This window comes from Denticeps clupeoides, chromosome 2 (genome assembly GCF_900700375.1).
Source record: "Denticeps clupeoides chromosome 2, fDenClu1.1, whole genome shotgun sequence".
Classification (NCBI taxonomy): Eukaryota; Metazoa; Chordata; class Actinopteri; order Clupeiformes; family Denticipitidae; genus Denticeps; species Denticeps clupeoides.
In genome coordinates, this window is record NC_041708.1 from 21,586,346 (window position 1) to 21,613,445 (window position 27,100).

The following is a 27,100-nucleotide window of genomic DNA, read 5'->3' on the forward strand; positions in this document are numbered from 1 at the left end:
TTGATATGAGGTCATGCATCATATGACCACCAAAAATTATATTGCCATATTTAGAATTATATGTACTTCTCTGTACATATATCTTACCTTAGCAAACCTTAGTAAATAACCATTCAGATTACATGACAAAATTTTTACCTTTCAAATTTTAGCATAGTGGTCATTAAAAATAACAATATTAATAAAAAAATACATTTACATTTACAGCATTTATCAGACGCCCTTATCCAGAGTGACTTACAATCAGTAGTTACAGGGACAGTCTCCCTGGAGCAACTTAGGGTTAAGTGTCTTGCTCAGGGACACAATGGCAGTAAGTGGGATTCGAACCCGGGTCTTCTGGTTCTTAGGCAAGTGTGTTACCCACTAGGCTACTACCACCCTTTATAAAACTACATGTCTATGTAAATGCTTAAATAATTAACTAAACATACACTAAGGATTACAGCAGACCAAAACCACAACAGTAGAAACTGCTTTCAAGTGTCATGGTGGCTCACGCAAAAACCGTGCTCACTTGACAATGGTTCCTGGAACAGTGATTGCAGGCCACGCCCCTCTTGAGTCTCCCTATTTAGGTTGGCCTGCAGCAGTGTTCTGGTTCTGGTTGTTCTGGGAGTTTCATGAAAGTATCCTGGTCATGGTCTGAGTCGGTGTGACTCAAAGTCTTGTTTATGTTTAATGGTGAAGTGTCTTTTTCACACTTTTTCAGATGGTGTTTTGTTACTGTGTGTTTCAGATGTTTCAGGCACAACCATTTTTCAACCTTCCCAAATTGTTCAGTGGTCCCCATGTGAGTGTCCTTCCCTTTTCTCACATCCACTTCCCCTGTCTCAAAGCTGAGTCCTAAGTGTTGTATTTTGTATTTTGATTAATTAGTAAAACAGCACCATTCCATGCCTGGGTCCTCCTCCTTTCAGTGTCATGACATCTAGTCCTGAAAAAAGGTAGGAGATCAGCACTATGGTCCAAAATATTACATGTCTGTGGTAATGCTGAAGCAATAGCCTGTCTTTACATGCCTCAGCAAAGAATTCATGCATCTTCTTGCTTTTGTGGGGATTTTTTTCTCTCCAATTTAACCCTACTCTAAACATGTATAATGTTTCTGACACGCGAACCGGGACCAGAACGAGAGAGACGTGTAGGAGGAAACGAGAGACCTCAGTGCGGCGGGACGCAGGGAGGCAGGTAAGTTCCTCCGCGTTAATCTGCGAACGGGGACGGCGCGAGCCGCAACACCACACTGATGTTGTCGTTCGCGTATTAAGACACAAGACAGGGCAGGACAGGTTGACAGGAAGGAGTTCAGGTATCGGGAGAACAGAGAGGACAGGTACGGTCTTACTGGGAGCGGGTTTTCGGAGCCGAGTCGAATGGCGTGCGTCATTCAATGACTGAGCAATTGGCAGCTGCTCTCCAGCCTAATATATAGGAGTCACGTTACCTCGTTTCCGTGTTACTCCCGGTCACATGATGGAATCATGTGACAGTTTCCCACACTTGTAATACTGCTTGTTCAGAGCAAATGTTTGATCACTATTAGACATTTAAGGACCATTAATTCATGTGACCAAGTGAATGTGATATTAGTGAAAACCCCACATGAGCTGAGAGTTACATATCACAGAGAAAATACACCTCTGATGAGTTGCACTTTATTTTTTTGTGTGTTTACATCCTTCTGTCTGATTCATCACTGAAAACCGCTCAAGGGCGGCATCATGTAAATGCCATTTGACTGAGGGCTTTTTCATACCTAGCTCCACTTCAGTGTGTCTGCAATTTCAAATTTCATTTTCAGATTGATTGCATTCACAGGGTTTCATGAATGTGCAGAATGGAGTAAAGGAGAGCTGATGGCGTGGAGACAATTCCGGTGCTCGTGCTGCTTGTGCACGGCTTACTGCTTACATTTTAATTACTTTTTTTCCCTCCCTCATCTTGTGCATCTTTACTTTGATATTTTTTCAGTCTGTTTGATTTTGATTCAGTTTCTTCAGGAGCACTCATTATCATATCTCACATTTTCTGGAAGAGTTATCACAGATGAGGACAATGACCTTATTTGTTTACACATAGATGTGTTTCATAGGGTTGGGGTAGGAGGAAGAAGGAGTTTGTGTTATAGCTACAAATCAACAAAACTCCCCATGGCTGCCAAAGAAGACAAATGTAGCAAAGTAAAACCCTGCATCACACACCTGAATACCAAATGCACTTTATGAAACTGCGGTAGTGCATTAGACTGGGGTTCACACTCAGATTGAGAGTTTTTATTAGGTGCATCCCTGAATCATATGGAATGTGTAAAAAGCTGTAAAAAACTGCACATCACTATTATCTCTACGACAGGTCCTTCAAGGTATCATGGGGAGGTGAGACATCTGTCCTCTCTAGGGTAACCACAGGGGTTCCACAAGGCTCTGTCCTTGGCCCCCTTCTATTCTCAATATACACTCGCTCACTTGGTCACATCATCCAATCACATGGCTTCTCCTATCACTCCTATGCTGATGACACCCAGCTCTATCTGTCATTCCCACCAGAAGATGCTACTATAGCAACAAAAATTTCGGCCTGCCTCTCAGACATATCGGCATGGATGTCTGAGCGACACCTCCAACTCAACCTATCCAAAACCGAGATTCTGATCTTTCCGGGCAACAATTCTCCTCAGCAAAACCTTTCAATTCAAATTGGATCGCTATTGTTAACACCCACGGCATCTGCAAAAAGCCTTGGGGTTTGGATAGATAACAAACTGAGTTTGAACCATCATGTTGCTGCGATCTCCAGATCCTGCAGGTTCACTCTCTACAACATTCGCAAGATTCGGCCTTTTCTCTCACAACAGGCTACGCAGCTCCTCGTCCAGGCAATGGTCATCTCCAAACTCGACTACTGTAACTCTCTCCTGGCTGGAGCCTCTGCAGTCACCATAAAACCACTCCAGATGGTCCAAAATATGGCAGCCCGCCTCATCTTCAATCAGCCAAAATACACCCATGTTACACCTCTCCTTACCTCCCTCCACTGGCTCCCGGTAGCTGCTCGCATTGAGTTCAAATCCTTGATGCTTGCCTACAGGGCTGTAAATGGAACTGCGCCCTCCTACATCAACACACTACTACCTAGATACACTCCTACACGCTCTCTCAGATCGGCAAACGAAAGGAGACTAAAAATTCCTTCTTCACGGGGTCTCCGATTCCAATCATGTCTGTTCTCCGTTGTCCCTGGCTGGTGGAACAACCTACCCTCCTCCACACGACTAGCCGAGACTATCACCACTTTTAAGAAGAAGGTGAAAACCTTCTTATTCCAAAAATATTACAGACAAATTTAACACATACACATGCATACACATTTAACAAACAAATACAAAATGTATAAATACATTATAATTTTTCTTAGTCTAGCACCCAACACTCTCCGAGCATGTTCTTCAATGACAAGTCTAAGCCTTATCAGGGCTCTTAGTTTGTATACTTGATATTCTATAGAAATCGAACGAGAATTGCTGGTGTCTTCCCATTGTAAGTCGCTTTGGATAAAAGCGTCTGCCAAATAAAGTAAAGTAAAGTAAAGTAAAGATTATTATTTTTGAACTGTGCTACACTTAGTACCAGCAGTAGCACTGTGTCAACTGTGTTACTGAAAAACTAGATGCTTGTTTCATCTATTTATTCATATAAATAATTAGCTAAAACAAGTAAAAATATGATTAATTATTTTAGGCATGTGGTGTATTTGACAGGCAAGGGAAGTAGAATGCATGAGAGATGTCAATCATCAGGCTCCTCCCATTTTAAACATTGTAAGGCCTGGATGACAGAAATAATAACACACCAACAAAAATAGTAGTTAGTTCCTCTTTTTCAATATACCAAATTTCACACTATTGGTTAATTCTCCTTTTCAATACTAAAACGGTTCATCAATGGTTCATTCAGGTATGTATTCACTCCCTTGTCATCTTGAGACTAGACTACTATAATTCATTCAGCACATCTTTAAGATTGTGGGACTAAAGCTCGGACTCTGGTGACCAATCCATATTCCCAGAATCATTGCTTCACAATTAGAGCCTAATGAATTCACATGCAAATTTCATCTTGATTCTGGTAGTCAACTGACTTCATTTTATAATCACAATGTTGCATAACCCAGACGTGATCAACAAAAGACACCTCTGTTCAGATTATCATCTGTTCTTATTCTCCTCATCCTCTCTGCAGCATTTGATACAGTAAACCACAAGACTCTCCTGTCCATTTTGAAGAGACATGGATTTTGGGGTTCAACACTGAAATGGTTTGCATCCTTTTCCTACACTCTTACCATTTGGTGAGGTCATTTCCTCACATGGGTTATCACTGCTATGCTGACAAAACAACTCATCTTCTCTTTTCCTCCCTTAGATGTATGTCAGATGGATTTTTTCTGTCCCTAGTAATCTCATGACTGGATTACTGTAAATTCTGTCTAGCAGGTCTACCTCTGAATGCCATCCAGCCTCTACAACTAATACAGAATACAGCAGCACAACTGTTTTTCAACCTTTCCAAATTCTCTCACACCACCCCACTGCTACGCTTCCTCCACTGGCTCGCCAGTAGCTGCCCGCATTCAAAATACTGATGTTGGCCTATAAAGGCCAACATCAGACTCTTCATAGTCTTTTCTCTATCTTGGCCCCTAGGTAGTGGAATGAGCTTCCCATCAATGTCAGAACAGCACAGTCGCTGAGTATTTTCAAATGGCAGTTGTAATGGCAGTAAGACCTTTAAAGAATCTTTAAAGAATACTTAGACTAACTTGTAATGTTCTTATAGTCTGACTTATGCAAAAAAAAGTACAACAGAGTGAATAAAATGATTGTATTCATGGTTTGAGTCCTAATGAACCAGAAGTGATTACTTCATTGATGGTAACATCCAAGCACATTGTAAGTCGCTTTGGATAAGGGCGTCAAATGCCGTAACTGCGTCAAATGCTGTAAATGTAGATGTGTTTCCCATTTTACTTTGATGCACCAATCACTCTGGAAAAGGGTCAGTCTGGAGGATCTTTTCCCATTGTTCCAGAATCTTTGTGCTCCCTAGCAAATTTAAGCTTTTTAAAAAAAAAAAAGTTCAGGTATATTTACTGATAAAACCTTCAATGTACTTAATGTAAGTAGATCTGGATAAGGGTGTCTGCTAGGGCTGGGCAATTATGCAATCTTGATGGATGATCATGAAAAAATTCAGGTCCTTTTTCATGATTGGAGGAAATTAGCATTACATGTGTTTCTAATTCCATAGGCAAACAGCATCCTCATGGATTTACTTTGCAAAATAAGCAAATCAGATTTCAGTGTGGACAGGCTTTTATTTAACTTCTCAAGGAGGTTATGATAACGAAAACCAATAACTGTTTTGGTACAGTGGATAATCATGGGTGGACAATTGTAGAGGCTAAATGGTCATTGTTTCAATAGCATAAGAAATTCAAAGTTTGAAATTCAAAGGCTGATAAAATTTCAAAATCTCATGGATAATGTTTTTAACAAGAAAACAGTTTAGGAACCACTGACATAAAGCTAGTAAAGAGCAAAATGGCTGAAAATGGAGCCTAGAAAGGCAGCTAAATTCATGGTTTCATATGTTGATTAATTGATTATTATCTCTGGTGTCTTTTGATTCAGTCTGGCAATATCAGAAAAAAAAAAATTCATCAAAAAATCTAATTGTTCAGAATGGGAAAGTATATCATGTGTAATTTTATGTTTTTGTCCTAGTGTCTGTCCAGACTGTGACTGTATGTAACTCCCCTTGGTGCAGTTCGTTTGGTCTGGTGTGAACATAGTAATCACACTCAGTGTTACCAAAACAACCATGGTGCGAAGCGAAAATGGGGCGAATTATGGTAGTTAGTTTAGTTTGTTCATTTGTACACTCAACATCCTGTAAGTTGAACCATGAACAAACTTTGAGTCATGAGGAGGTGCAATGCTTCATAGACATTCTCAGTGTGTGGGGACTCTGCTTTGCTCAGTGGCACCTTGGCAGGTCGGGCTTCAAACCAGCAACCTTCTGATTAAGGGGAACAGGTTTCGTTACCTGTTAGGCCACCACTGCCCCATCTCAAGCCCTAACCAGCTATCAAAAACAAAAACATCCTCTCATCATCTAGTATAATGTCTGATTGTCTTAAGGTTTGGTTTCTTTGCAATATCTTACACATATTGGTGCATGAGGCACAGCAACATACCGCTGCCTGTCGGTGAGTGTTTGACAGGATCCCGTGGATCTTAACCTTCTCCTTGTCCATCTGGTCAATGTTGACCCACAGGTCTTGGCTCATTGGATCAGTGGGACCGTAGGCCTTGGATGTGTAGTAGTTGTGATCTGTGTCCTCCTGAAGAAGAACAAGAAACTGATTGTTCAGTTCAGGGCAACATGAAACATGGACAGATGGGGTGATTATGATTGGATGATGGATAACAGTTGTTTGGTAAAAAGTTCACAAGAGATGGAGCAGAAGATTCAGTCTTGCTTATTCCAAATCCACTGAAATCCGCTTGTGAGATACTGTTGGCACTGCTAAGTGAAAAGAGGTGAAAAAGCAAATCTGGAAGGGATCAATGGACTTACATTGCATGGACACAGTATTAAAAACTGAGCCACCTGGTCAGGTGATCTCAAGAGATCATGAAAAATTATGAGAAACAAGAGAAGAGATAAGAAGTCGTTGTGCGTGTCGCTGTGCGTGTGAGAGCACAGAATGTCTTGATTTTTTGCAGTGCAGCACCACATTTTAATACAGCGGCAAATAAACCACTCACCACACACACACACCCGTGTGCACCATATACAGAATCAGCCTCAATGCTGCATGCTCAAATTTTTTTCTCTTCCTTGGGCACAGGATATAGCAGTGGTCCCATGGTGTAGCAAAAAACAGATATGAAATTATGCAAAAATACAAAGCAAATGCAAGAACTCTTACCAATTAATTGAATAACTGACTGTTTCCTAAGGCTCAATACCCACAGTAGTAGACGTGTTAATCTGTGGCTTTACAACAATTCATTTAGACTCTTATTGCTAAGTCATCTCATCTGACTGGTTGTGAATGTGACTGTTTACACAGAGTGATGATAACCAGGAAGTTAAAGGAAGTTAAAATGAAGAAAATAGGTATTAGGTATATGTGTTAAAGCTTATGCTGATACAATGACAAAGCACAGTTCATGTTGTGTTCGTGTAAGTGTCATATAAACATAACCTTAATGAGCAATAAAACAATACAGTCCCCTATTATTCCTTGAATAAAGATATTGGGCTTTAGGTGATTTGCAGTGTAAATGGGCTGGGCTGTATTTTGCGGCAGGGTTTGTGATGAGAACAGATGAGTGCCGTTTCTCAGCACAGTGGAGCCTTGGCCATGTCAGGGTTGATGGAACATGTGCCCAATCAGGACGCCATTTGATAAGGCGATGTGTTTCCTTTGGCGGCTCCGACATTTTTGTGAACTCTGTTGAGGACCCTAAAACTTGTGTAAAGTGTTCTGGCCATCGCCACACGCCTGCGGGTGTGTTTGTGTTTTTCCCCTTATTCATTTCAATGTTGTCGGCCTTCGCTCCAGGTTTTGTTTCAGTTATTAATAAATCATTGTTTTCAGAATGTCCCATCTCTGCACTTCCCTCCCCGTCAGCTCGCCGACGTGACAGGCCATAAGCACAGTCCCTATGAAATGAAAACAAATTCCCATTGTGTGATATATTGTTGAACAAAATTAACCTTTTTTTCTCACTCTATTAACAATAACCCCTGTGACATTATCCCTACTTAAGGCTGGCAAAATCTCCACAATTATAATTATGTGTTCCAATTTGGTCCCCACAAAGATATAAATAGATGCCCCTCAAACACAAATTCACTCATTTCCTATATATGCCAGGCAACAACAGCAGCATGCGACTGACAAATAGCAATGAAATCACACACTATACAAACATTACACGAAGGCTTCAGTCATACACACACATAAAACACACACACTGCTCAAGAAAAGTGTTATTGTCTTTTGGGAGGATCTTGGACAGGAAATTACTCTCCAGCCTGATATCTCCAAGGGCAGTGGTGGCCAAGCGCACCCTTAATCAGAAGGTTGTGATGTGTTGTGTTGCACAATGACAATCACTTCACTTTCACTGATAAACACATTTTTTTAGGACACATTCAGAGAATTCAGCATTTGCCGTAGGGAGGCCAGCTGGACGTTCTAAGCACAGTTTTTCAGACCCTTCCTGGGGGAAAGCAATGAGGTGTAGTGGGCAGACTGCCATACCTCCATCTGGGTGTTGGGAAAGGGAGGGAGGAACCTAAATTCTACTGGGAAAAGTCAATCTGAGGCTGTGAAGAGTGGAAATCTGAGAAATGGGAAGGACCTGTCTCTTGTGTGTTTCTGCATTTTTCTCCTGGTAGAATGAGTTACACAGCAAACTATTTTTGGAGTGGACTTGTTCAGGAATATTGGATCCCCTAATTCACCAAATCAACTCATATGTTGTCATATTGAGATTTTTGGGGAACTTGCTTGTTGAGAAAAAGTACAGAGGAACCCATTTCTTATTTGAATATATATAGTAGTCATGGTTGTAAATTAGGTAAATGTTATTGTGTATAGTATTCTGTAGGATATTTAGTAAATTGCATAGATTTTACATAACAATTAATTTGCTGCTGGATTTTGCAGATTTGTCAGGAGTGAGAGCAGTCAAAACACACACACACACACACACACACTCCTGTAATATTGTGAACTCTTGTTCTTTGTTTGTTCATCATTAATTATCTGCTCTCTAAAGCCTTAGAGACACTGACTGCAGTTTAATCCATTTAGCAAGTTGTAGAGGGTCTTACACTTTCTCCTTCTGCTTGTGCACATCAGTGTGTGTTTGCGCATAAAAGAGAGAGATATGGCAGTGTTTATTAGAGGTGTGAACCTTCACTGATCTCAGATTATTAATGCATTGATTATCGATGCATCATGATGCATCCCATACATTTTTTTATATTACTTCACATTATGTTTTCCAATACGTCACTGATATGAGAGTAAAGGACGTCTCAACCAGGTGTTTTTCTGGTGTTCATGGCGTCATGTGAGGGCTGCCTAAATGCAGATTGTTTTTTTTTTTCTGCTCATTGTAGAAAATCAAAGCATCCATATGTGCGTTCAGCACCGGTGTTTGGTCAGCTGTGCATTCGGATGGTGTCAAATAAATGCTGCATGCAATGTTTTCTTGTCTGAAATAACGACAAATGTTAAACAGCGTCAACTATTAAAAAGAGTCAAGCAAACATCAGTGAAACGGCAATCAGCTACAAAGTGCAGCAAAACATGTACGCCGTTCAGAGTGCGTTCATTACAAACGTCCATGTGGACGAGGCCAAACTCCTACCCAATCAGATCAGGCAGCCACAGTCAGTACTGTCACTGCTTTTTGATTTGAATGTTTAAGCTACCCCCAGAAAATCACCAAGCAAAATCATTATGATTTAATCAATTGTGTTCTGCACTGCCTTGATGCAAACTTGTCCATGGCTGCATCGCGATTCATCAATTATAAGATTAATTTAATTAAACACCCAGTGTTTATGCACATTCACATTCGTATGTGTGAAATAAAGACTTTGTTGGAAAGTAGAAGCCTGTCCAACTACACACACACATATAAAAATATGCAGTGTTTCAGGAGCACATCAAACACTAGAACTAAACAAGTGACAACCACATCAAATATACCAATGATCAAGCACATGTATGTGCATGATCTCTCTGTCTGTCTCTTTCTCTTTCTCTCTCTCTCTCTCACACACACACACAATTTCCAAAGAACTCACATTTCTCACCACTCTGATACTACTTTTGTGTCATGTGCCATGTCTGAACCTCTCTGATCAGACAGAACTGCTATGGTATTATTTATCTCTATAGCATTGAAACACAGTAGTGTAGATCAGTCTCATTCCTAAGATGAATGTCAATACCACAGTCACTGCATGTGAGGATATGAACTGTACTACTAACTGTACTACTGTACTGTTATGAATTATAACTAATAACATTTAAACAATTAACAGCTGTGAACATTAACAACATTTTCCTGGGCAATACCACTAGAGGGACTGGAACACAAATCAGATTGATAACCAAGAAACTAATTAGTTTCATATTCTTCTAAACTGTCTTTTCTTGTTTTTCTTGTTGTGATGGGATATACTGGAATTACATACAGGAACAGTAAACCTTTTATTTTATATCTTTTATAAAGATTTAAAACCTTTTATAAAGATTTTTACTGTATTGTTTTTATTAGTGCAGAGCAAGTTAACACATTACTATTGCTTCTAAATTATCACACACTAACTCGTTGTATTATTATATTTATTTTAATTGTTGTTTAGTTATTTTTGTTTTGAAAGTCTGGCTATTAATACACATATGTATATAAACCTTGGGTCACAGGATGTGTGCTACGTTGATCAGTACTGGCTAGGGATGGTGAGACATTTTATGTCTCACACGAACTAAAATAGAACACAAATGGCCGCTAGGCCATCCACTGCATCCAAAGATTACTTTGTTGTTTTCATGATGGTTGATGGTTAAAAGCAGAGGACACATTTTGTTGTGTGCTGTGTATTACAATCACCACTTTTTACATAAAATTGGGTGATTAAGAAAAAGTCCTGATAATAGGGCATTACTTTTACTTTTGATACTTACAGTATACAGTACAGGCCAAAAGATTGGAGACATCTTCTCAATCAATGTGTTTTCTTTTCATGACCATTTACATTGGTAGATTCTCACTGAAGGCATCAAAACTATGAATGAACACATGTGGAGTTATGTACTTAACAAAAAGTGGAGACCTGGACTCCACAGTCACTAGACCTGAACCCAATCAAGATGGTTTGGGGTGAGCTGGACCGCAGAGTGAAGGTAAAGGGGCCAACAAGTGCTAAACACCTCTGGGAACTCTTTCAAGACTGTTGGAAAACCATTTCAGGTGACGACCTCTTGAAACTGTCACGGGTGGGCTGGACATGGCATGAAGGAGGACGCATTCGCACGATCACAGGACAGGGGTTTAATACAAACTTCACGAGACAAGGGAACATTAACATGAACAATGCCCCAACGGCGAACAGACACGAACAGGATAGTTTTATACAATTATATAAATACACCAGGTGAACACGATCAGGGAACATTACACAGGACGAACATGAAACTCCGGTCCGGATTCCGGATCCGGAGTCAACCCCTGCCGGTCCGGATCATGACAGAAACTTATGCCAAGAGTGTGCAAAGAAGTAATCAGAGCAATCAGGTTTTCAATAATTTCACCTTTGTTTGTTAAGTACATAACTCCACATGCGTTCATTCATAGATTTGATGCCTTCATGAAAATAAATGAAACATGAAAATGGTCATGAAAATGGTCATGGAAATAAAGAAAACACATTGAATGGGAAGGTGTGTCCAAACTTTTGGCCTGTACTGTATATTTGAAGGCAAAAACTTTTATTGGAGTAAAATTGACCTTGGGTACTTGAAGTTCATGATTTATGTGCCCATATTGTTAATGAGCCAGGTTCTGGTTAATATTCCTCTAAACAGATACAGATACTAATTTGGGATTATCAAATTCTGCTGCTGAGTAAGATACTGGTGATTCTGACAACTGTTTTGAATGATTTCTCCAAAGTACTTTTTTTTTTATCTTGCAAGTTGCACAGACACACACACACACACAGACACACACATTTCACAGACACTGTGATTTGTAGCAGAGCAGTGTGGAATTTAAAGGCGCCATGAGCTCTTCCGGCCTACACCCACATTAACACGTTCACACCCACACACACTCCTCTAGAGATGAAAACAGTCCTCTGCTAATTCCACACGGCTGCACCACTTCATCCTTCAGACTCAACAGTGTCTCACCACACACTCATCTGTAGATGTGCAGAGACCCTGCCAGTTACTTGACTTCTGTACAAAAATAATGAACTCCAGTTTTGTAGCTCATATGGGAAATGGTTTTCCTATGATACCACAAGAAAAACAAATGCCCTATTATTCTTTCTTACCTTTCAATCATGCATTGTGATAAATGCTGGAAAGTGTCTAATAGTTTAGCCTTGGCAAGTCCCATCTATAGATCTAACACATATACATGTGACCAAATAGAATCATTATCCTCAGAAGCAAGGGTTGTGCATTATTAATTTAGCAAGAAACGTCCTGCAGAAACAAAGGTCTAGGTCCTGATAATTCAGTATTTCTTTCTTGCTCAGGGTATTGTGTTTACATTTTGGTTGGCACCCATTTTTTGGTTTTTAGACTATCAGTGTAGACCGTGTAGCTAAAAAAATAATATAAGGAGAAGACAAGGAGCAAGCAAGAATACCTGTAATGATATGTGCCAAACAACACAGATAAATCTGATCAAACTGACTGTATATGCTGTAAAGAATGTCATAGTATGAGACTATAGATAATGTATGATGATGAAATATGTCTATGGTTTCATTTTAAGTCATATTGCTTACACTGTTTATGGCAACACAGAGGACATGTATCGTGCCATATATAATGAGTCACTCAAAACTACATTTAAACTGAAATTGGACTGCTATCTGATGAGAAGTGCAGTCATGCAACCTAAAAATTAAATAGGGGGACGCAACTGAAAATGGACTGGCCATCAAAACACCATTTTCTAAATCTTAAACTGTTAAAAAGATACTTAATCTGCACCAAACAAACTTGTGAACGCCACAACTTTTGCATGTATTTGATGAATGCTGCCTGATAAAACCGGCAGGTGATTAATTATGAAGTCAACATGTTTTTCTTCATGACTATGATTTGTGAGCTATTAATCAACACAGATGTGTTAATAACAAATACTCTGCACAATGCGCCCGTACCTCGCCTGAGTTCATCTGAGGATACATCTCACTGTAAGAGTGTTTGTGTGCGTGACTCAGAGACCCACATTGTGTCGTTGTGTCATGTGATGTTGTTTTGGTTCACTACCTGCGTGCTGAGATGCCAGAAGCATCCGCAATGTGGGTGTGTGTGTGTTCTAAAGATGCAAAGCTGGCCATTACATCCATAGTAGACACTTCACAACAGTTATGCAGACATGAACCCTGAGAGTATCACAGAGGTCTTGTCCTACTTGAAGAGAACAGAAAGATTTAAACCCTTTCATAAGGATTATGAAATGATTGTCATTGTGAAACACTGCAGAACACAATGAAATGTGTCCTCACCCTTGGTGAGCAGTGGGCAGCCACGACCAGCACCCTGGGAGCAGTGTGTGATGAGGGTACTTTACTCAGTGGCACCATGGCGATTCAAACCGGCAACCTTCTGTTTACGGGGCTGTTTCCTTACCTGCTAGGCCACCACTGCCCCAAGGTTCAAGAACAGCCATGAAAAACAATAAGTACCACAGACAACGAGCAGCCTAGAGATGAACCTCTGGTCATATTTAGCATAAGCATTCATCTCATGCCGCACAGCTTTAATTTCATTTTTAGCATTTACAGCACAAATGCTGTCTTCTCATTATCATATAATTATCTTGCTTAGCGAGCATTTTTTTGTCCTTTCTTCCTTTTTAACAGCTATTTTATTTCCCCCTCTCTAAAGAGTTCTAAGTGAGAATAATGAGATGCTATTAATATGTTTAAGCAATTAAGTTACAGAGGGACATTCTGTCAGGGAACTTTAAACCCAGAAATATCCGAAAGCATATTAAATAAGATGGCATCCAGGAATTCATCAAGTGCGGTGGGTTTATAAAAAGGGCATCACAAGTTCTGCATGTCTGATTTTCTAATAAGATACATTGTTTAAAAATCTTGACATTCATATCCTTTTATTTGCACACTATTGATTTTTCCCCCAGTACTGTGAGGTCACAACAATATTTAGACTGACAATCTCCTGAGCAGAAATGTAGGTCACTTTCTGAAGCCATTAGGTACATACATCACTCCTCTCCAACAGCTAAATGAATACAGACAAAGGAGACATTTCTTTTGCAAAGCAAATTTGAATACATGTCATTTCTGTAGAGTGATGTTTTCTGCATCCTGGGAATATTGAGTGCATGAAGTGCATTAAAATTCCTTGTGCATAATATCAAATGCAGAAATGGGTTCTCTTGGTCCATTGTCTGGGCTTCACCTGACCCTTCTTTCCTTTCAAACTAGAGTTGCACCAGTTTACACTGATAATGAACTAACTAACATTTTAGAACTAACATTTTCTTGGAGACACTCTCTCACTCTTCTCTGGAACAGCTTTACTTTCTGACCACCGACTCTCTTCTAAATTTTACATACCTGCCTGTCAGTAAGAAGCACTCTGGCTTTTTCAGTCTGGACAAGCTAAAGCTGCTGGCTTTCAAATAACAACACAGGTCAGCATCTGCATAGAAAATCAGAGTACGTTTAACAGAGCATACTTAAACATGACAGCATGTATAGTTTCATGCAGCAACTATGGAGATTAATAACTTTGAGCTATCCAATGCTATCTGAAAACTACATAAAAATAATTTACTAAACTTGTGAAAGTTTTTTTTGTATATGTGAAGAAGACTGAAATAGAACATATGGCATTAACAAGGTTCTAAAATGTTCAGTTATAATTGAGCAAAATAACATGGGTCTGTAATTGTCCTACTTGTGCAGGATAATTGGGACACAATTATGACAGCAAGATTTCAAGTCATTTGTCTCTGACAATATTAGTTAAGGCCATCTGCGCCCTCAAAAGTTATGCTGGCATCTGATGTTATCTACTGAAATGCCCACATTATTTTTAAAAGGGGGCCAAGATCATTAAAGTAGATAAGTAACAACCCCAGTCATAATCAGAAAGCCATGGTTCTATGCTGACTGATACAGAAGAACGGAAAGGATGGCGAGATAGAGTCACATGCATTTTGTCACCAGGCAATGAATTATATAGTCATAATATATCTGTTCTCTGGTGCTTATGTTTTATTTAGTTATTTCTTTTATAAAAGAGGAGAAGCACTTTTAAAGCAGACCCAAACCACATAATCAACTCTTTTGGTGAAAGAGGATTATAGGATGGGCTAAATAAGACAGCAGCTCATATTTACTGTATAGGGGAACTAAGCAGAAAAGTCCTTCTTAAACAATCCCTTCTGTCCCCTTGATTCTCCAATAACGTCTGCTGTGCAGTTTGCAATGCTAGAAGATGAATAGAGTTTTGAAGTGTATTTATGGACTTTTGCTATAATGTCTACAGTTAATTATGTGCTCAACAAGCACAATGTTGTGTTTTCAAAACAGATATACACTATGACGCAGACTTTGTCTGAGTTACAGATAAAGTTCACTGTTTTCAGCACAACATGCTAATCAGGGGGCTTGGTTATCTAAATAAATAGTTAAAACAAGAAAGAATACCACTTGGTACATCTTAAAAAAGAGAAAGTAACTACCCTCTTTGTCGGTGTGTAAGGGTTTCTGTCACCCAGAACACAGAAGCTACTTTGTCATTCTGGATTATTAATACTTCATAATACTGTGGTTAGCGGAGTTTAATAAGAGTGAAATTCGTCCAACATACCAAATACGTTTTTAAAAAATTGACAATCAAAGCAAAATACAAACATGTTTTTTCATTCTTTTATCAAACAATATTTAATCAGTTGATTATCATTAATTGGAGCATTATGGTGAATTTCGAGTCAGGTCACCTCCATCTGTGTGCTGTTGTCCCTCTCCTCTTCAGAGAGCATCCCAGGAAAGTCTTCTGGGTCCGCAGCTGGATCCAGAATCTCGGGTACCGGTTTGCTGCTGTCTTGTGGCCGGGAGTCAAACAGTGACGCCCTCCTCCACCGGTGCCTGTGCTGCATGAGGCTCACAGTGGTGTCATCGTCTTGCGTCTGTCCCATAAGAGACAGGGAGTAAGAGACATCTGGAGAGAGAGGGAGAGTGTTGGTCACTTTTTTGAGGAATTTGATGGATCTGCTGGAGAGCAACAGGAGCACGGCAACTGACATTAGTTCAGGTACATTTTCCTGAGGCAACAATTAAACATATTAATGAGTAGGATATGCATGCCTCTCAAATAGATAAATCCCCCATTTCAAACAGTACTGTACACTTGTGAACTCCAGATAACCTCTTCATAATTAATGTATGCAGTCAAATTTGTATTAATCTAGAGTGAAAGGCGCAGCTTACAAAATGGATTTTGTTAACGTGACTGGTGTGAATAACAGCCATTTCTTTTGGCAGTGCACAGCTTCTGCTCTGATTATCTCCATTCATCTGTAGGCCCCATAATTCACTGTCCCACAGCCATTTTCATTACATTCTCCTGAAATGCTGCTTAGCATCATGCAACTGTGACTCAGTCACGTCATCAGATAAGAGCTGAAGGAAGCTCTGGAGATAATGTAGCATGAACTCCTAAAAGAGCCGCTGTCAGCCTGCAATAAGCAGCATCAAATGAGCGTAATCTGCATTGGTCCAGAACATGTCTTTCTTCACAAGGGTAGAAGTTTGACATAATGTCCTCTCTTTCCCTGGTCCAAAAGAGCTGTCTTGTTAAACAGGCCAGAAAGGCGTCCATAAAAATAAAGATGGAAGGATTAAGAACTGAAAGCTCAGCAAGACTTCAAGAACAATGAAAAAGAACAGGGCCGATTCGGTTCCTAATGATGAATTAAAACATGAAAATGAGCTTTTTAATTGCACAGCATGCCGACACATTTGGGAGTTTGTGTAAAATTAATTAAAGATAATTACTGACAGAACCCATTCTCAGTGATATCCTCATTTGGTGCACATGTCGGATGAGAAACAACCTGAAACAGCACTAATCAGTTTTATACATTTAAACATTAATTGGAAATTTTATTTTGTCAATTCTGTATAAGGAATTAATGAGGCACAATTTGTTTTTCAAAAGTTACATCAGTATAGCTACATTACTGAGGTTAAATTTAATTAATATTTAAAAGCTTTGAAGTGACTGGATTCAAGTCACAAGGACAGCAGCTTATAGTTCATATGAACAGTCAGAATATAGTAATTAATGTTCTGATTGCCTTTTAATGAATGTATCTCTCAACAAGCTTAACGATTCTCCAGACTCTGACCTTCTAAATAATGCTAATTAAAGGAGCGCCACAAACAAATGGCATTTCATTCCTCTCCTCATCAATCATCATTTGTCCTCCCTATATGTTCTGAGATCTCATAAGCCTACCTCAGGAGACTAGCTAATTTCAGAAAATACAGAGATGTACATGTGTGTGTGTAAGTGAGTAGCACATGAAGGATCTATATAAAGATTAGAATGTATTTAAAGTGAAGGCTTGACACAAGAGTTTTATAATGAGCATCTATGGGGAATCAGCCAAAAGAATGTAGTGTTGAGAACGAAACAGAGATGAAGGGGAAAAAGAGTGATGGTGACGGGTATGAATAGAAGGTTGCAAGCATGCTTTTATAACCACAGTGAGAAATGTGACAACACATGGATAATAGGTACCATGGTTACCATGAAGGTTCATCTTCTACCCTGCCATTGAAATGTTGCAGATTGTAGGGAAAATGTCTTCATGATCCTGTTAAAGCTAAAATCTTTGCAGTGTGTGGCTGGCTGTGTGAGCCACGATTGCATGGTAGTAAAATAATAGAAACTGACTGATAAACATTCGGTCTTGCCTTAATGGATCCTGGTGCATTGCTGGCTAATATATCCCACTCAATGTCAGGTGCCATTGCATCGAGCTAATAAATGAAATCAATAAAATTCACTTCACCTGTCAAAATGTTGATCAGTGTATAAATAGCTTTTATTGACACATCAGCCACACCTGTAGACAGATATTCACAACGGTATATCTGTCATTTGAATAACTATGTAAGCTTACAGTTATTACATTACAATTAGTTTATAATAAAAAAATTCTTTTTGTTGAGGAATCAAATAAACTTGTTGTGACAATTATTAAAAATCCTTTCTAAAAATTAATGTTTAATTAAACTGACAGAAATGTGATGCAGTGCTTCGCCATACAACCCCGACATCCACCCTTGGGCACTTCTCAAATGGTATTTGTGGCAGCCCCAATAATAAGATGCCCAGAGCCATAGATTTCTAAGCAGACCTCCAACCCTCAAGCTCAAAGCCTGAAATTAAAAGTGAAATTGAAAGCAGGACAATGTGGATAAAGACAGATGGGCCATGGAAACATGTTCTATCACTAGGATAGTGTAACAAAATGCCTCAAGGGATCAATAAAGTCTATGTATCTCTCAATATCTCTCTGGTGTAATAAGATTTATTCTGGAGTTAGACTAGCAGTACAAGGCAGATGGTTTGAGCTTTATAGATTAAAGATTGCTAGACAACAATGTCAGTATTTCAGTCTTGTTGATTGAAACTTCTCTTTTCTTTTTTTTGGATGTCAGAGCAATTTACTCCATCAATACAAAGCCTTAACAGAGTAATGGATTATGCACAATGAAATACTGAACATTTTCTTAATCATACAACGCAAGCATTGGAAATGTAATGAAAACTCATAAGGAAGTCAGGTAATTTGAGACGTTCTGCAGATACTAAATAACCTTATATGTCACATTTCAGGCCAGAAAGAGAGAAAAGGTTTCTGAAACTGAACCTTCGACACACTCTCTGAGCAGAAGACAAGCCGAGTCACGTTGAGCCATGCAGTGTGACGCTGGCTTTACTGCACAAAAGCCCAACTCATTACACAGTCTGATCAGCAACTCTACCTCCACCGTCTTCTCTATTAGAAAATTAGCATTATTGGGGTCCAACTTGCTGCTCTCAGGCTTCCCAGGAACGGATGCCAGGCATTCACTCTCACTTCCCCACCATCCCTCTCTCCCACTGCATCGGCTCATTCCATCAGGTCACACATATTTTAGGTTCATTTGTTTTGTTCGCCCCACGCTTTGACAGCTGTATCCTCCGAGATTTTCCTGCATTCCTACGGCACACACTTCTCTCCTCAGGTTCTGAAGGACCTTTGTCTGAGGTTTGGGTGTAGAAAGAATCTGGCCCAGAGGGGGCGTCATGTAAATATGCCATGACTAAAAAATGTGTGTCTGCTGGATCATACCTAGTTAAACATCTAAAGCAATACGGGTGAGGGGTCACTGAGTCTGTCTGAAAAAATCTTGAAACTAATCACCCAACCAGCTACAGACAGGAAAGTTGTTGGAAGAATGTTGGACATGATTTAATGTTTTTTTAAGGAAAGTTAAAGAGTTAATCAAGGAATCAAGGTTGTGTTCAAGGCTGTCAAAAATGGAATTTAGCTGTTTTCCTTGAAAAAGATCATTATTATTGGATATTATTATTCAGTTACAGGTTTAACATGAAACAAATGGATGCTAGCAGCTTTTGAGACCTTTGCAGAGCTAGAAATCCATTTCCCCACATCCTTTATAATCCTTGCTCTATTTATGCAACAAAATAGTCATTTTGTTCTCCTATTGCAAGTTAACAATATATTTTTCTTCTGCATTTCATTTTTTTCCAATGTAGTGAAGTACAATTCTTGTGAACTTGAGTAAAAGTAAAATTGCATATTTAAAAAACAACTTAAAATATTACTCACAAAAACTACTCAATTACAGTAACGTGAGTAAATGTAATTCGTTACTTTCCACCTCTGGTGCCAAGACATTAACAATACTGTCAGGACGGCTGGACATGGCAAGGAAGGTGGACGCATACGCACGACATCACGAGACAGGGGCTTAATATATTGTACACAGGACAGGGGAAACATCACCAGACAATGACCCGACGATGAACAGACACAACAGGGCAGCTTTATACACTCATATAATTATACACAGGTGCACACGATCAGAGAACATTGCACAAGATTAACATGAAACTCCGAACCCGGAGTAATCCCTGCCGGACCGGATCATGACATTACCCCCCCAAAGGCACGACCTCCGGGTGTGCCACACACAATGGTCTATGAAAGGGGGGGCGGGTCCATAAGGATGAGTGTCTGTGAAGATTCTCAGTCATCCAGGTGAATTTGTCTGAAAGTGGATTCATGGCAACTGGACTTTCTTTCTTTAAGGTAGAGACGTTTCATTCTGCATCCACAGAACTTTGTCAATCTGAGGGAAGTTGGCCGGTCCAAAGTCTGGACCCAGAGTAACCCCTGCCGGACCGGATCATGACAAATACAACAGAAAAAACATTTCCTAATACACATAAGATCTGACACCAGTTTCTGATATGGGTTATGGTGGTAGAGCTGCCTAGAAAGGTTGGGAGAAGATCAGCCCATGTAACCTCAACTTTCAGCTCATAGACTTCTTCCAGATCCTACCTGTCATTGTACAGCTCCAGGCAGTCTTCCCAAAGTAGTCCCATTCCCACTCATCATCAGTATGAAAGTGAAGTGATTGTCATTGTGAAACACTGCAACACAGCACATGGTGCACACAACAAAACATGTGACCTGCTATTAACCTATCACCCTTGGTGAGCAGTGGACAGCCATGACAGGAGCCCGGGGAACAGCTTCCTTTCCCGCTAGGCCTCCACTGCCGGCATCAGGCCAGCCAAGCAAAAAATCGTGCAAAAATCAGTATCACATTTATTGGCCCAGTAGGTGAGTGAACATATACAAGGAATTGGTTTCCGGTCGATGGAGTCAAGCACAATAGTATAAAAACAATGACATTATACAATATAATATATACACAAAAATACAATCATTTCAGATCACTAAATTGTCCAACTTCACAGCAGTTTTTTGTTCTCATCATCTACAGAAAGACATAAGCCCATCTCGAACGTATCTACTTCTATAATCAACCTCTCCTCCAGCTTGGTTCTAGAGTGGATGTATTGCTGGATGTATTGCCCTTTTTCTATTTGTCATGTTAAGTCATTGTCATCTATAAGTCACAGCGTGGAGAGGTCAAAGTTCAACTAAATTTACCATGAGCAGAAGCTTTTGGAGCACCGCTCCACAGCACAGCTTGGTGTTTGCCACGTTTGATCTGAAACAGGCAAGTGGCCTTGTTGGTTAGATACCCGATACGTAAATGACTTTTCACAATTGATCATGACAATCGTCTGCCACAGAATTACATTAAAGCAATAGAACTATTTAATCAAATTAGTTTTTAGTGTGCAGGGTGTCAGTGAAGAAGCTTGTCACTCATTCTTCTTCTGCCATCCATGTCTCAACTTCTAAAGTGCTTAGATCAGAGCTTTGTAGCCCCATTGAGTGTATATCTTTAAATAAAGGCCCTAACTGTAGAAATAGAAAAGAATTGAATTGGTGGCATAAATTACAGTCTTCACTGTCAGCACCCCAGTGTGTGTGAAAGAAGGGGAGTCTGCAGCCCAAAGGAGGGCAGCACATACTAAGCACACTGGAGACTTCCACCCATGGGGGGGCTTCCCTCTCAGGGCCTAAATCTGGTTCTTATTCTCTTATTATTATTCTTTCAGTTCTCTGCTCTCTCCAGACCCATTTCATTCGCCTGTCCTTCTATGAAGGAGAGTCATTACGCTTTTTTTAAGGAGGCCAGGAGGGTCATAAAATTGGGGGGAGGAGATAAGTGGCTCCCTAGTTTCCTCTACTCTCTTTTCTCTCCTGCCAGCAATGTTGGGCACCCTGCTGTGCGTTTCCTTTCACAGCCTGTCTACCTGACTCAATGGTACTGACAGCAAACTTCCTCACTACAGAAATGCTTGGAGGAGGGGGTGCAGGGGTGGGGTTGGTTCAAGCTGCCTGTCGAGTCCTTCACCCCCATCAGGGCAGCTACAGTGGCTGGCAAAATCTCCCCAAAGATATGAATCAAACTTCTTCCAAATGTTTGCAGCACTGATGAAACTTGATCTAATGAAACATTCACCAGTTGTATTTTTAAGCTTTTAGAACATTCTGTAATATAAAATACATTTTTTGGCTTGGTTTATATTAGTGCTGCACGATTAATCTAATCGCAATCGTAATCGCGATGTCAGTCTGTGCGATTACATGAACGCAAAAAGCTGCGATTTAAATGATTAGTACATGGATTGAATCGGCAAAATATCACTCATTCTCTCAAAGTTTGCGAGTTGACTGAAGTCTCACTTCAGTCGAATATGACGTGTTTGGTCACATGACTTTTGATTCAGTTCAATGGAGACCTCAGGTTCGTGACTCGCATAGACATCTGGGTAGACAAGCTACATCGTACGTCAACGTCGCCGCCATATTGCGATAGGCTCTGCTGTGGAGTGAAGCATATACATGTCTATGGAGAGAAGTGAATAAAAATGCCTCACTCTTGTGCTGCTTGGGGCTGTACAAACCGCTGTACGCTCCAAACCACATCCCGGGGGATTACATTTCATAGGTAAGGCTGGACAATTGTTTTGAATATATTTGGCCATTATAAAATCCCGTTTTATAAGTCTTAACCTTAGCTAAGCTAGGCTAAGCTAGCGAAGCTATGCATTCCTGTGTTCAAGTCAGCCTCCAAACAACGTTTTGGCTAAACATAGGCATTAACTATTTAGACTGTTCTTAGCTGTTTAGTTAACTGTTCTCAAACTTTGAAGGTTTTCTAAAGAAATTCACCTCAGTTTACAAATCTTAACCTTAGCTAAGATAGCTCAGCTATGCCTCCCTGTGTTCAAGTCAGCCTCCAAACAACGTTTTGGTTAAACGTAAGAACTATAATACAGGATTTTATAATGGCCAAATATAATCAAAACAGTTGTTTAGCCTTACCAGGGATTGTCGTTCGACAGTAATGTAAAGAGTTTTTTGTGATTATTTAATTTTGTAGAATATTGTATTTTGAAAGCACTGGCCATTTCAAGTTTTTATAAGTAGTTTGTATGTTTCACTTTGAAATTAAACATTTCACTATTAGTAATTTGTATGTGACTTTTCATTGATATACAAGCAAGTGCCCTTTGTCATATCACAATCGCATATCGCAATATTGATCAATAATTGCAATATGTCTTTTTTCCCCCAAATCGTGCAGCCCTAGTTTATATCAAATATGGTAAAAAATGAAGTGGTCAAAAATATTAGCCCCATGTGAATGTTTGCTTTCAAAATACACCTACAGTAATTAACCAATCAGCTGTGCAGACAGATGGCTTCCTAACAACATTCAATCAGCATAAAAAAGACTCCAAGGATCAGGGCACTTGAATATTGCTACTCACCATGCCAAAGACAAAGGAAACCAGTCTGGAGCTCAGAAAGAAGACAGTAGAGACTCATGCTAAGCGGGGATTCACAGTGTCTAGAACTGCTATGCGTTGCATAATTGCCACGTACAAGGAGAAAAATTCTCTGGCCGTGGACGTAAGCGCAAGATTCTGAGATTAAAACAGTCAGAGATGTCATCATGGAACCTCAAACATCTGCCAAGAGAATTGTTGCTGACAATGTTTCAATGTTGTGAGGGCTCTTCATTGTGGTCGGCTTCAGGGCCATCATCTTAGAAGAAGCCTTTTACTCAAAGAGTGGCACATCAAAGCCCAACTAATGGTTTGACTGTGAACATTTGAAAGGTGAAGATGAGTTTTGGAAGTCTGTGGTTTGGTCTAATGAGAATAAACTGGAACTGTTTAAGCACATGGATATTGCTTACGTTTGGTAAAAAAAAAGGGCGAGGCCTTCAACCCTTGGAAATCAGTTCCTACAGTTAAACATAGTGGTAAGAGAATCATGCTGTGGGTCTGTTTTGCAGCCTCAGGCACAAGGAGGTTTATGTGCATGAATCAAGAAAGTTATGTTGACATTTTGTGGGAGAATATGCAAAAATCTGCTTGTAGTCTGGGCTCTGAGTCTTCCAACAAGACAATGACACAAAGAATACATCAAAATTGTATTTTTGATTTTTTTTATCACATCAAAGATACAGAAACCAAGGTCCTGGAAAGCCTGCACAAAGCCCACACCTTAATCCCATTGGGAATCTGTCAATGTCCATGCTCAGAAGCCATGCAATTTGGACTAGCTAGAACAAATTGTAATGGGCCAAAATCTCTTAGGAGACCTGTGCCAACCTAGTAAATAACTATTGTAAGAGATTGGTGTTAGTTGTGGCTCAAAAAGGGTACACTATGGACATTTAATGGTCTGGGGGGGTAATAATTTTGGATGTCTCATTATTGTTCTATCTTGTTTCAACTCGGTTTATCAATAAATATGCTAATTAAACTTAGTGGACCTTGTTATACATAAAGTATTTGTTTTCAAAACAACAAATACTTACTCATAATAGTGATTTTCATGAAACAATCAATCAAGAGTGACTAATTTCATAAGGGGGGCTAATCATTTTATACACACACTCATGACTACACACAATGTAACACAATGCTCACAAATATATCTTTTATGTATATACTGACTTTTTTTTTTACAACTCACATTCACTGTGAGTGACTCACTCAGAGTCCGTCTGATTTATAACCAGTACTTAATCTATTTAGACCAGAGAAAAGAGGGACGAATAAAAAAGAATACACACGGAGTAAACAATGAGAAGTTTACAGAAACTGACAGGCCAGAATCGAGAATCACCAAAAAACAAACAGGGCAACAACAAGAAAAAAGAAGAAAAATGAATGAAGAATGACAGGAGAAAAAGAAAATAACCCATGGGTGGAGAGAGAGTCCTTTCAGGGACGTCCAATTTCATCTGCAGGTTTGCTGACAGCTGATGCCACTGGACCCACAAGGCACCTGACTTTTGCTTTCAGCAAAACCAAGAGATGGAGGTCACTTACCTCAAAAGATGGAACAGAAAACTTTACAGAAATTTTCGGTAAATATATACTTTATCTCTTCATGTGACTACCTGATGCCACTTGCTCACTGGGTGGTGTCATATCCTTTTCTGTCTAATTATCCTCATGCATCCCTAATTATCATTTTTAATATGGTGCATGTATACACTACAATGCTATACCATTCCTTTGTCATTTGTTTCGGGGAAACTTGTCCCTACATATATTCCCAGTTTTGTGTCTTTTCAGTTCAAAGACCACCAGAGTTTTGTTTCATTTCAGTTCTAGGCCTGTTTTGTGTTCTATTTATTCTTCATTTATAATTAAAATATCAGAATGTTGTCAACTTGTGCCTCATGCTTCGTCTTAATGCCACAGTGAGGCATTAAGGGCTATGGGACTGGCACAGGCTAGCAAGACAGGATAATAGGTATGACCTCTCCACTGTCCCGGCGACACTACACAGAGCCTTCCCAGAGCTCACTCAACCACCCTGGAGCTACACCAATGATGATTAGTGACTATACGACTACCCGTTGGAAAACTGATGGGACATGGAAGATAGAAACACAGTCTCAGTCAAGTAGCTCTCACCAGATCTGCATTTAATTCAGCATTGATTGATTACGAATACACAGTTAAAGTATATACTTTTTACACATAAACATACAAAAGCCCCAAAAAACAAAGAACACATCAGTACAAAACAAGCAAGTAGCCATTCATCCTGTCACTGTATCCATTCATTCAAGTATGATCTCTCTCCAGCAGTCCTGTGCGGTCCTGAGAAGGCATGTCAGGTGGGAGAATCTGGGTGGAGGACACCGTATGGAGAGCCTTTCATTTTATTCTTCATAATATTGATTTGGATGCAGGACCACAGCACCATCTCACACAATGGACCTCATCAGGTGGAGTGGAGGCCATTACAGCGGTCATTTAGAGAATTCATCAGAAAACAGAATCGATAGGCAAAAATACTTCCACACAAAGAGCGATTGACATGTCATTGGTGGTTCCGGAGAAAGAATAAAGCTAAATTGATTGCATCTCGCTGCATGGTATGATTATTATGTTATTGTAGAGTTGAAATGCACGGGGCATTTTGAGTGAACATTGTGTTCAATCAGCCTAATTGTAGGGTTTGCCAATGGTTTCCAAAAGCCAACAAACAAACACACACAAACATACATTTGTGTTATATAGTGGGAACTAGAAGATACGAATTAGAAACATGAATACACTTCACTGAAGGTCAATGAGTGAACCAAACTGCCTCAAATATGTGAGTTTTTCCACTCATTTAGTCATATATTTTCCATTGATCTGTCTCCCATCAGTATACACTACAAAGTATGTTTGTTTTATGACCTGCAGCAAGCCACACCTTCACAATCTTTCATACTGGCACACACACACACACACACACACACACACACACACACACACACACACACAGGCTTCTACATATCCATCTTGTTTACTGATTATGCTTCACTGAATAGTTTTAGTTTCACTTGTCAAACGATTAATCAGAACAAAACAAACACACAATGAATCTTGCTGTCAGCTGTCAGGTGCCACAAAGTGGTTTCTAGTGGAGAGGGGAGACTGAAAGATTGCCAAAATGTAAAAAGTAAAGGAAAATGTTAGGACAGCTGCACAAGAACAATCGCGATTTTGGTTAGAATTCAATAAATTGTTCAGCCCTAGTTAGGGTACAGCCCACTCTCATGGTTGGACCCTGCATGGTCACCATCAGGTAAACAAATAGGCAAACACATTTTTTTACACAAGATTCTTTATTTAGCAAAATCCTTTGAGTATAGTGACATTGGAAAAGTGAATTGGTTTCAGAAAATCTGCATGATGGGTCACAATAAAAAAAAATCTACTGCAGCATTACATGTGACAGCAGCAGATGCTTAAGAGCTCTAGTAAATGGGTGTGAGAACTGACCACTAGAGCTTTACACCAAAATCCTCAAATGAAGTCTTTTACGTTTACCCTCCACCATCAAGACCACACAAATCATATGTTTTAAACTCAGGGATATACTTAACTCCCCCAAAACATGACCAAACCAAACATCAGCTGAACCACAGGGACATTAAGCAGGGCTGCTCCTCTAACCTCAAAGAAAAACACAAAATCAGTGGCTCCAGGACTAAGACGTAGAGAGGGGGGAGTGAGGGCGAGA

The 27,100-nt window shown here is 39.7% G+C and overlaps 1 protein-coding gene across 2 annotated transcripts in view; it reads right to left on the minus strand.

Moving 5' to 3' along the window:
• Positions 1 to 27,100, minus strand: part of plxdc2b (plexin domain containing 2b) — a 95,435-nt gene that overhangs the window by 43,190 nt on the left and 25,145 nt on the right. For both annotated transcript variants that reach the window (XM_028962016.1, XM_028962024.1), the window contains exons 2-3: positions 15,821 to 16,041; positions 6,259 to 6,405 (exon numbers count right to left, since the gene is read on the minus strand). In XM_028962016.1, the coding sequence (XP_028817849.1) occupies positions 6,259 to 6,405; positions 15,821 to 16,041 (368 nt within the window). The remainder of the gene's footprint in view (positions 1 to 6,258; positions 6,406 to 15,820; positions 16,042 to 27,100) is intronic.